The 12,513-nt window shown below is 42.2% G+C and overlaps 1 protein-coding gene across 1 annotated transcript; it reads right to left on the reverse strand.

Moving 5' to 3' along the window:
• Positions 1–2,546: 2,546 nt before the first annotated feature.
• LOC142817898 (uncharacterized) lies at positions 2,547–5,295 on the reverse strand. Its single transcript, XM_075895845.1, has 3 exons — positions 5,081–5,295; positions 3,271–3,443; positions 2,547–2,579 (listed from the first exon to the last, which is right to left on the reverse strand). Exons 1-2 carry the CDS (start codon positions 5,256–5,258, stop codon positions 3,313–3,315), a joined length of 309 nt encoding a protein of 102 aa, XP_075751960.1. The 5' UTR covers positions 5,259–5,295; the 3' UTR covers positions 2,547–2,579; positions 3,271–3,312.
• Between the last annotated feature and the right edge of the window lie 7,218 nt (positions 5,296–12,513).

The following is a 12,513-nucleotide window of genomic DNA, read 5'->3' on the forward strand; positions in this document are numbered from 1 at the left end:
TGGTGAAATTCGAGGAATTTGGTCAAGCTGCTAATTTTTAATCGCATATTTTTATAAACGAGCTAGTCGCCTGACAGTTGGGCAATACTGACGCACTCACTATCCATGACATCACGAACCGCTTGCTCGACAAGCTGCTGCACACTGTGCATTCTGGCAGACGGTCGTGTTTTGTCATCAACTCCGTTTGCAATCAAATTTTTTCGCATTGTTGAACTCTCCACTAAAGCTAAATGACTTCCAGGGGTCGAAACATGGCTACTGTGTCAGCAATGTAGCGCTGGTACTTGCAGCAAATAATTTCGGATGTCAAAATGGGGCCTGTGAATGTGCAATGCGTATACCATTTGCCATTGCTCCTTCGGCTTGTGACATCTCGCACGCCATGACAAAATGGCGGTCACTTGTGGTAGGTTGAGTTTTAGGAGCCGAGCACTTCTACGGCATATTTTTGACTAAAATAATCTCTTAAGGCCCCTTTTCACACGTGTACTAGCACATTTTACTCTGTAGTTTTGTTTTTTGCGGACAACCGTCAATTGTTGAGTGACCAGTCATGACCCCTTTAAGTTAGGACTAGAAAAGTGAACACAAGATAAAAAAGGTGGGTGTCATTGACTTTATATATATAAACACTTCAATTTGCTTCACTGCTCTGACGCAATTTTGCCTCTGCTTCATACAGCATAAGTTCTACTGCTTGCATTACATCTTGTGCAATGTGCACTGGTAGCTCTCTGAGGCGTGCATCGGTACGTAGAGCGAAGAAACCAATGTTATCTTTTTTGATGACCCCCTTGTTCGCTCTGATGTGTTCAAGATGCTCCATGCACGCTTGCGCCACAGCTTCATGGCTTGTGCCCTCTCCTGCATTGCTGCAAAGCAAGTGTGAATTGCGATTCATGCAAATGCTTTAAGGTTGCATTGTTACTTCATAAAGCACCATTTAGCAAAAAAAACCGTGTGAGAACGACAAAGTAGAAACAGAAGAAACAAGACAGAGCACTGACTTTCAGCTAATGTTTGTGATTTTCGGCACTAAGAAAGAAAAAAATATAGAGCAACTGAAGCAAATTAAATAGCACACTTAAAAGATAAATGTGTCAATAGGGCGTCTACTTCTCTGTGAGAAATAAATGGGCTTTTGATCTTTGAAATGGACACTCGTGTTTTGGGACAGGGTGCTGATGTTCTGATATTAACGTCTAAATATTACGGTAGTTACATGGGTTCTGTCTGCCTTAGTATAAATGTGCCCACGATAAAAACATCAGTTTAAGGTCAGTGCTCTGTCCTGTTTCTTCTGTTTCTACCTTGTCGTTCTCACACTCTTTTTTGTTACTATGTCTGTGTACCAACTTGACCGAGCGTTAACCTTATAAAGTTTTGTATTTTGTAGCATGCGCAGGATTGTTAGAAAAAAATCTGCAAGTTTATCCTGTAAGAGTTAGCGGTATATCTCACCTAGCGCTCTCGCAGGTCCGTTGTCGTCTTGACGAGCGTGACCTGCAGTGAATTATACATATTGCTTAAATGTACAGAAAGAGATCCTTTTTGAAAAGTTGTGGTTGTGATCTCTTGCCAGGAGTACCTAAAATAATTTTTTTGTTTACACACCGTTTTGATGGTGGCTGCTCTCTTGAGGTGGTTGCTGAAGCATCACCGCAGAAGGAGGCAGTATTATTATACAACTTATAAAGTGTTGCAATTGCATGTAGCAGAATCTGGTGTGAAAACATTAGGCACATTCTCGAAATGTGCTAGAACATGAAGAAGGTTACAAAACATGTTTTTAAGATTTAATAGATTGGCTATCTATGCATGCCCTTCATTTGTCATTACTTAGGTGGAGTCATAAAGGTTTTACTCATTGCTGCAGGTGTCGACACGAGTCTCCTCAGCCGTATCAGGGGTACGTTCCGGTTCCGCTGCATGTCTTGGCCGAGGCGATGATCTGCAGTGATGAAAATTTCTTTCTATGTATTTGGTGATGCCGCTAGTACATGAACAGTTTTAGGAATTCTTTGGGAGTTAAAATGCCATTATGATTTCACTCAACACGAGGTTTATTTTACACTTGCGTTACCTCTTGATTGAGCACTGCTGTATGGAAGGTGTGCATACAGAAGTTTATTGTGCATATTATGTTAATAAAATGCTATGTAGGCTGCACATCTAAATGAGAACAAGAGATATTGTCACGGAGATGAAGTAAAAGTAATTGCAGCCTGTCGCTGATGAATACTTTGCTTTTTCAGAAATATTTGACGTTGTAAAATAACCACATTCACACAGAAACAATGCCTGTGCCCTCATGTATTCCGGTGTGCTTCTGTTCAGTGTTGAGTGCTGAATGTATTGAAAAAAATGCAGTGGTTTGGGCAAGCTAACGACCTGAACACCACCTTTCAAGCACGCTTGTATTTTTGATAATTTTGCAAAGTACAATCACCTAGTAATAAAAAATAATGTTTCTAGGTTCAAGTTCATGCGTGTACAGCTTCAAGTGCATGCACATGGTACCGAAAATTTTTGTGCATGCTCACCTCTCGTTAGCCTCTTCTGCTGTGATGTGGCTGCTGCAAGAGAACATGCAATATGTGATTCTGTCAGTGCTATTGTGTGCATCTTTAGAGCATTTTCACTGTTTTGCTACAATATAAGTACTTATGCTGCATTCTTGTAATGAATATGTGCAATGCTTGTCAATGAACAGCCTCATGACACATGCAATAAGCGATCTCTTTAGATTTTTAGATTTTGTATTAAGCCTTCCTTCTTTTGGTAAATGAGAGCCGAGAATGACACAGAAGTACACTCAATTCTCTCATTCTTACTGTTCTGTCTTCAATATTCTGTTTTGTGAAGCTGTCCACGTGCCACTTGTACGGTATGCTATATTTTTTGCGTTGTGCTGATGCATTGTGCTATGCTAACCAAAACATTTCATTTTCTGTTCAATGGACGGTAAGCATTATTCATTACCTTTGGTCAATGGCACTCATGTTGCACAGTATCCAGAAAGAATGATGCACTGAGTTATTCTTCGTAGCTGTAGCCACAGGTATTCGACATCAAAACAGCCCATTGCCATGATGTTCATGATCACATGCATGCCCACTGTGAATTACCTCTTGGGACTTCTATGTTTATGTGCAGTGTACATATGTGTATTGATATGTGAGTATTTATGTGTATGTATAGCAGTCATGTGAATTAAATCAACTTTTTTTTGTTTAGTACTCAATAGTCAGCTAATATTGAACTTACGCCACAGGCTCAGACTCTCCTTCCATTAATTCAAGCATGGCCTCAAAATGGGGCCATTTTATTGTTGGAATGTCGGCTGCTCCGGCTCCACTTCTTTGTTTTTTCACGTATGTCGTGTTGTTTCCTTTTGAAGATATCACGCAGGTTCTTAAATCGTTTCTCAACAAGGACACCTGAAAACAAAACCCTTGCTGTAAGAATGTATTGTGCATACTGTATCGCTGATAAATTTTCTACTTTATTTCAGCACAATTGTGAGCGGTCTTTATTTTCTTTGCCCAGATCATTTCGGCTGCAGCACCCTAAAAATCTGAATATTGGGCAACAAAATGAATCGCATGCCATCTAAACTTAACTATTGGTAGGGGCTTAAACATTTCAAAACCACGACATGATTGAGAGAACCTGCAGTCGAGGGTTCCAGAAATGCTACCCACCTAGTGTTTTGGACCGTCCACCTACACGTGCACGACATCACAGCTGACGCAATGATTAGTTGCGCAAAGAGTTATGTACACTGTTTCTTGAAGGTAAGCATGTCTGCCAAGCTATTGTAACAAAGAGGCTGGTTATACTGTCGGAAATTGAAGTTCACTTGCAAAAAGTCTATTTCATGAACCAGCACATGATGTCTTCATCACCTTCACAGTGAAGCTTTCTAAGCATTACTGCATTGCGCAAAACTCCACAGGTGAGTATATACCATTGGTATCGGCCAAGCGCAACTGTCGTGTACAGCGGGAGTGATTGTTGTCAAACAAAAGCAAACATGTTAAATAACTTGAAAAGAAGAATGAAACTAACTAGAGCAAGATGACAATTTTCGAGAGAAAGAAATGCAACAAACATAGTATATCACTCAAAGTGTAACATAGAGAGAGCGAGAGGAAGGAAAATATAAGAAAATAAGGGGACCAAAACATGAAAATATACCAACACATAGAAGCAGACATGAAAAATTGACTTTAAATTATAGGAACAAAGAAAACAAACAAAAACGAGGCACAGTTGAAAGCGGAGAGATATAACCTCGGGGAATAAAATATAAAGGCACCAATAGACAAAAACACAGGAGAGGAAAGGAACAGTTGTGAAGAAATGAGGATTAGATTTGGGCCACATTACAGAGGAATAAATTCCCCCATCTGTGCTTTCCTTCAGTGTTCGCCCAGCCACTAGAACACTACCATATCTTTTTTTTTACGATTGCATGTCATTTGGCATCAACAGCATGTCTGACTCCTAAATCCGGACATTTGAGAGTGCTGCTAAACATGTTTTTTATGTTTTAATTACACGCTCCTCTGTGGAGTGCACAAAATGCGCCCAAAGCAGAAGCTACTTTGCATTCATTTTTAAAGCAGCACAACTGCAATGCATAGGCAAAATTAAAGCGTAACCCCCCCCCCCCCCCTCCCTCACCGCGCACTAGATATTATGCATTGCAAATGCCGCACGTTCACAAAAGCACACATTCCCTTGGCCAGACGATGACGTACAAACACAGCAAGGAGCATGCGCAAGTGAGTTGGCAACTGTGAGCAGTATTTCGAACGTCTGAGCTTTATTATCAGCTATACAATGTTCTGTCACGTCGATTTCGATGTTAAACTCGGGAAGTCGCGAGAACAAACATGCACACAACTGCGCTCGCATACATCACAGTCAATACATCTCATGCAAACTAACCATGTAACCTTGCAGTACAAATACCAATATTTTCATTGTTCATTCATTGGCAACGCCAGCCATGCAGTACACACCTGTTTTTGCTTATATAGCAACTCAAACAAAAAATCTCGGTACTTACTCGACATGCCGAACATGCTTCGATCTGCCCAAGCCCGGTCCTTCTTTGTCCGATCTTTAAAAGAAGGGTGCCGCTTGTCATACAGATATGGGTACATTTTAATCGCGTCGATGAGGAGCTCGGCCGAGTACCCAAAGCTGGCCGTGGTGGCATTCGTCTGATGCGAGGAAGAATCCATGGAGGAACGTACGTGTCGTTCGTACCTCACGGCAGTAGGCAAGCGCAACGAGAAAAAAAAATAACATACGAGGAGGCCGGATGTAAACAAAGGCTGACGTCACTTCTGGTCTTCGCTTATTGGTTAAACTGTTTTGCGACTGCAGTCGCGCGACTAAAAAATCGGTCAGGAAGCGACTGGCCCAAACAGTCGCTTTGCGACCGCTTGCGACCGTTCGCGACTGCTTGCGACCAGTCGCAAATGGTCGCGCGACCGCGGCTAGTCGCGGGTGTGCACCAGCCTTTAGTTTTAGAAAGGTTTAGTGAGCGTTGAGCCGCAGTGCCACAAATGCAATGAACAAGTATATACCATGAATGAACTCGAGGTGGGAAGTAGATACAAAGCGCAAGCCGTAAGAAGCTAAAAGTCGAATTCTCTGTCTCTCGTTTCCCATTAGCAGCCATTGGCATGTACACTGAGCACTATCTGACAGGAAAAGGTTGCTACGTTATACTCGCTGGGCGTAACCTCCTTGGTTTTTGAAAGGTTTAGCGAGCGTTGGGCCACAGTGCCACGAATACAGTGAACTAGTATATACCATGAACTCGAGGTGGTTAAAGGTGGGAAGTAGACCCGAAGCGAAAGCCGTACGAACGTGTGCGTATGCCACCTCTCGTTTAGTCCTTGGAATGTCGGCTGGATGGTGGTGCTTCTATATGGGGAATATATGATGAAAATATGCGAGATGGTGGTATTTGGAGTGTTGAATAGATGGATGAACGAACACGCAGACAGATGCATGAATGAACGCATGAACAGACGGCGGGGGCGGATGCATGGACGAACGCAGGGACGGATGCACGAACAGACGCGCGCACGGACGGGTAGATGGGCTCATGGCCGGTCACACAGACGGACGCATGGACGGACGGAAGCAAGAACGAATGGACGGATGGATGCTTCGCCCCACTCTCCATCATTCACTCCGTGGATATGCTGCCAATTTGTGTGTGTGTGTGTGTGTGTGTGTGTGTGTGTGTGTGTGTGTGTGTGTGTGTGTGTGTGTGAATGCTTTTTATAATGGAATGACAATCCATGGGTGCCGCTGTGGAGGAGCCACTACGGAAATGAACGTTTTTACTGATATACGGTGCCTTATATTGAAAAAGATAAAAAGGACGAAAGACATTTAGGTTAACCAAGTTACGCGTGATTGGCTCTCCTACAATGCATAGAACGAGAAGAAGTGGAAAAGAGCATAAAATAGCAGAAAAAAAAATGAAGTTATGGACGCGCTTACACAAAACGTCGTGCCTGACGCAATCAGGACTGCTGGGAAATCTGCGTCATCTTGCGAGAACGTCTTGCATTGTTGTGATGTCCTTGTGTGCTGGTGGAGTCGATGCAGGGTAGAGTAGCACATCTGCAGCTGGCCTCACTGCAGTTGGGGTGAATCGCGTAGGATCGTTTTTCATGGTAATGAAGCGGCTTCTTGGGTTCTGGTTTTCTCAAATGCAGTTTTCACGAGTGCCTTTCTCGCATGAAGACTGCATTAGACTTGTTTTTTGAGAATGACATGCCTTCATTTTTTTCTCAACATTTACAAGCATATTCCCGGACTTTTTACTTCATTTGTTTATCACACTCGTAGTTTTTTCTTACTTTGCTTCAGTCATACTATTATTCCGGAGTTGAACCACATCATGCATGTCGAAAAGGCAGCCGAGAAAGCAGAAATATTAACTGAGATATAGAATAGTCGGTTATCTAAGGCTGACCTATTTTCATGCCCGTGTGATGTGCTTTGTGCGGTACAAAGGCACCTCGCTGCGTTGTGATCTCGTTCGTTGATAAAGCGCATATTTCGTTCGCTGAAAAGCGTTCAAATTCTAGTTGATGATATCGATTCCCAGTTTTCGAATGCCGAGGTCATTTAGAAACATTCTATCAGCGGCTTCTTTCTTGCACTCCATCACAGATGCCCTCCTACTATGTTAATTTCAATTTATTATACTTTCAAGTTTCCCTTCATGCTTGAAGTTGTCGATTTGACTACGCGTATAACTGTGCTTACTGCAGGATGAGGCTTCAGGTTCTCACTGTGGCGTTCAATTAGTTTGCCAAGATGTTTGTGATGACAGCAACTTACTGTTACATGGACTCAGTTTTCATCCTTTCAAGGACTGCTAAACTATGTCTGATGTTTTTTTAAACGTTTCAACTAAACACGCGCATCGTGTTCAGAATGTCGTCGCGATCAACAATTCTTCATGTGGCAGCGCTACGAGCCACCGAAGCCCCACTAATTCCAAAAAATAATTCCTCCTTTTCGGGCCTTTCTCGCCTCCGCGTGACGTGACTTTGGAATATCTCTCACGCGGCGATCAAAATATGCTGTGATTGGTCGAGCAAGAGCCTAGGATTTCCGCTCAGTTGGCAAGTAGCAGTCCCCTCTGCTTGTTGTTCGTCATGCTGCCCATGTGCGTGCGCCCGCTGACGACTCAGCTACTGCAGCTCGTTACGTAACTGCGATAACTAAATCTGAGTGTTTTGCAATGATGGTGCGCAGGGTTCATATTCATGTAGGCATGGCAGCCACGGTTCGCCAACAAGAACGCATCTGCAACGCAATTGACAGAGTAAACGTACGGAGTCGTGGCAACCGTAGGTAGAAGGTGTTTCAAGCAGCGCGTCAGCGATGACGTATGCCACGCGATATTGGGAGGGGCATGGGAGGGGCGGGCGCTCAGCGTGTGGGCAGAGTGGCTTGGGAGGGGATACCATGGAGGGTAGCGAAGGAGAGACCAAAAGAAGGAATTTTCATGGTTTCGATAATCAAACGCGTCTAACTTCGCCTAATGGCACTTTTTTCAGAAATTATCATGACCGTGTGCATCGTACACTTGTGCGCAATTTCCCCAGCAAAACCGAATGTTGACCTCTGGGTTGTTTACGAAATTTTTAAAGCTGTGCTTTGTTTCCCGTGCTCAGGGTAAAATACCGTCTTCATCAACATCATTATCATCTTTATTATTATTATTATTATTATTATTATTATTATTATTATTATTTTTATTATTATTATTATTATTATTATTATTATTATTATCATCTTCTTCATCAGCCTGACTGCGCCTACTGCTGGACAAGGGCCTTTCCTATTTTTCGCCAGTTAACTCAGTCCTGTGCGTGCTCTTGTCACTTTATACCCACAAACTTCCTAATCTCATCTGCCCACCTAACCTTCCGTCTCCGGAGCACTTGACCTCTCTGGAATCCAATCAGTTATTCCTAATAACCAATGTCCTGCCTACGCGCTACATGCCCAGCCTATGATCTATTCTTCTAGATTTCAATTATTATATCCTTAACCCCGATTTGCTCCCTATTCCACTCTGCTATATTTTTGTCTCTTAAATTTCACCTATCATTTTCCTTTCAATCGCTCACTGCGTCGCCCTCAATGTAAGTTTAACCCTCTTTGTAAGCTTCCAGGTTTCTGCTCCGTATGTAAGTACCGGCAAGATGCCACTGGTATATATATACCTTGGCCTTGAGGGATAGTGGCAATCTACCAGTCTTGATTTGAGGGTGTTTTTCAAATGTGCTCCACTCCATTCCTAATCTTCTAGCTAGTTCAGTCTCGTGGCTTGCCTCATTATTCAGTTCAGTCTCATTATTTCTTGTCCTAAGTAGAAGCAGTCTTATACAACTTCAAGTACACTGTTATCTAACTCGAAGCGCTGCTCTCTTCTGAGGTTGCATTACATTACTTTCGTTTTATGTAGATTATTTTAAGACCTACCGTTCTGCTCTTCTTGTCTAAGTCTCTAATCATTAGCTGCAATTCTTCCCCTTAGTTACTTAGCAATGCATCGTAATCAGCGAACTGCAGGTTACTAAGGTACTCTCCATTGACTCTTCCCTAACTCTTCCCATTCTAGGCCGCTGAAAACCTCCTCTCAGCACGTGGTAAACAGTATTGGGGAGATTGTATCCCCTTGTCTTACACCCTCTTTTATTGGTATTCTGTCGCTTTTTTATGGTGGCAGTTGACCCCTTTAGACTTCTTCCAGGATGTTTATGAACGCTTTGTAGATGCCCTGATTCTGCAGCGATGCTTTGACTCTGTCTGCAAGACTGCTATTGTCTCTACGGATTCAAACGCCTTCTTGTAATCAATGAATGCTATGTAGAGTAATTGGCTGCATTCTGAGCATTTCTCTACTAGCTCATTGATAGTACGAATGTATGCGGTTGATTATTGAGTAGTCTGTTCAAAATCTTTTGTAACCTTTGTAAATAACTTGTAACGACGGAGAGCAAGCTGATCAGCCTGTACTTCTTCAAGTTATTGTCATCTTATTTCTTATGTATTAAGAATATTAGCATTCTTCCAAGATTCTAGTACCCTCTACATTAGTGAAAAACAAGCCACCCTGTGTTTAGATAGTGTTTAGATAGGGGTGAAATGTATGTGAACCTAAATATAATCGTACAACCCTTGACACTGCTGAAGCGAGTAATCTCAATTCTGTTTGAAAGTATCTGGATAATTATTTAGTAGCTACCTGTAGACTTCATGTCTAAAACTTTGACACTATATGGTGTGCTCAAGAACCCCAGGCTACCTGAATGCCCTGAAACTAGCTTACGCTATGCGCTGCCAAAATAGAATTCACTCTAAGTGAGACTTAGCCAAAACAGTTAACATTAGCTTATCATTTGCATTCATGCGTATTTATCCTCACGATAACCCCTATGTCTGAGTTGGGATCTTTTCTTGCATTATCAGTCACAGCCTTGCTAAAAAAAATTGATGAAATTTGATGTCCGTGAAGCAAGTACTCTCAGTATTTTTTTAAAGCGAAATGGCCACTCAAAGCAATTTTACACTTTTCAAGGGCGCTGTTTTACCATTCAAGCGTTCAGATTGAGCGTCGCCTAAGTTGTGCGGGCACACCACACGTCTTTGCCGAGCTTGGGCTTCGTGAAAGCTTCAATCATTTCTCTTTGCCCCGTTTCTTTAGATCACGATACAACAGTGGTGTTGTCGAGAAGACATCTGTGCTAGCGCGCCATTAATAAATTTGGCAGACGATGAAATTTGTTTTTACATAGATAATTAGGAAGTGCAAAAGGCCGAAAATAACTAAGACGCAGATGGTTGCTCTCTTGTTGTGTGCTTTGCGCAGGTTCACACTTCCCTTCTTTCTTTCGCCTCGTATATATGCGTCAGGTGTTCATCAAATAAATAGTTCTTATTTCTCACTTGAACTGTACCTTACATTTGCTCTTAGCGTGTGTTTCTTTGTACTAAAACAGCACGTTTTAAGTGACAACCATGTAAAACCGATCGCAGCCCATGCTCTGGCTCTTCTAGCTGACATATTATTTCTTCCTTCTACATTTTTATTTCTTCCTGCTATTTGCATCGTCTTGACGCCTTCAAACACAATATTTCCTGTTGTTTCGGGTTGCTAAAAATTTATTCTTTTGATGTCGGTGAAATGCATCCACCAGTGATTACCTTTTCATGTAAGCTATTGTTCTTCTCTTTATTCTTTACTCAAACGTACGCGCAGACGTATATAATTTAGATTTCATGCAACCCCCCACTTCAAGTTTTTTCTCTTCTATCGATCAGACTTTCCTCAGGCACCAATCTCCTGATGCCGCGGCATCTGTCATGTTGCGTATGTTTTGCAATCGTTTTTTTCCCTTTGCTTTTGCAATCTAACTCATGGGTTGTCACTTGGCTCAAGCCATTGTTATTGATCTGCCCACAGTGGTTCTTCTAGGGCTAAAACAATTCAGCCGGAAGTCTCCTCTCGTTGCCAGACAAGCGGTGAGCAAGAAATGCGGTTTTTTACGACATAAAAGAAGTATTTTCAATGGAAACGTGTCGTGACTTAGTCGACACGCACATAAACGCTGACTCTGACTGCACAACAAATGCACAGTCGGACATGCACCGTCTGCCTGTCGATCCTGTCATGGACTTTCATTTCCACACCTGCATTGGCTCGCGCTTTCCCGAAAAGAAACTTTCGTGACAATGAACCTCCAGTATACCATCGGATCACTTGGATTCTTCAGAGCATTTCCTAGATATTTTGGTCTATAATATATTTCCGAATTCACTACGTGATATCTTCTTGTACAGTGAGCTATGAAAAGAATCCTGTGCCGGCGAAAATAATTGACTTTCGCAGAAAATATATGACGTAAGAAACTGTTGAATCAGACAGCTTGTGCTGGTAGCATAAGTGGTGGAGGGAAAACTGTTACGTAGACACTCAAGCATCAAGCATTGAATGTATATGAGTCGGCTTTTCCCGACATATTGTGTGTCATTGTGAAAAATTCATTAGTTCCCAGTCAACAGTTGGTTCTCCCTGGCCGCTCATCTACCGCATATCTTGCTAGTTTTATGATGCAACCCCCCCCCCCCTATTTCTCAGAGAGAACAGGTTGACGTAGTCTCGTGAGACCTGAGCAAGGCTTTTGGCATAGTTAGCTACTCAGTGACGCTGGTTTATTTTGCGAACTTTGATGTTGACTCTTCAGTGTTGCATATATAGCATAGCTATCAGTGTTAAGTGGTCGTAAATTGCTGAACGCCTTTTTGTACCAAGTTACTACAGTGAGGTTCCTCAAGATTCGGTATTAGGCTCACCCTTATTTTTAATTTATGTTAACGATGTTTATTTTGCATATTGGTATTCTTGATCTATCTTATATGCCGATGAAATGAAGATGTTTAAGGAAATTCATTCAGTTAACGACTGTCAACCGCTGCCGTCAGACGTGTTCTTTCTCCAAATTTCGCGACAACAATAACCGATGCCTGAATACCTCAAAGACCAAATTCATCAGTGTATAATACAAAACAACCATCGTGTGATTTTCATGCTCAGTTAATATTACGTTCTTATGTGAGGTTTATGTGCTCAGTATTGCTGGTGTTCTCGGTGTTCCGTTTGATAGCATGCAAATCTTTTTCTGCTCACACTAAACGTGCTGCCTTGCGTGGCCTTCGTTTTCTCGGCTGTGTTTGCAGAATCTCTCCAGAAATCAGTTCTCCTACTTTCTTCTGCAAATCGTACACCACAATATGTCTTTCTCAACTTGAATATGCATCTGTGATCTGGAATATCATAGCTAAGTTAGGCAGTACCGCCGTTGTGCGAGTCCAGAGAAAATTTATATGCATTAAAAACAATCGTCTCGCTGAAAATGACTCTGGATCTCGTTTTACCAATGCCAGATTATT

Source organism: Rhipicephalus microplus, chromosome 5 (assembly GCF_043290135.1).
Source record: "Rhipicephalus microplus isolate Deutch F79 chromosome 5, USDA_Rmic, whole genome shotgun sequence".
Classification (NCBI taxonomy): domain Eukaryota; kingdom Metazoa; phylum Arthropoda; class Arachnida; order Ixodida; family Ixodidae; genus Rhipicephalus; species Rhipicephalus microplus.

Coding starts and splice junctions, on each gene's coding strand:
- LOC142817898 (XM_075895845.1), bottom strand. CDS start 5,258: ATGGATTCTTCCTCGCATCAGACGAATGCCACCACGGCCAGCTTTGGG. Junction 3,444..5,080: donor AAGCATGTTCGGCATGTCGA/GTAAGTACCGAG, acceptor TTTTGTTTTCAG/GTGTCCTTGTTGAGAAACGA.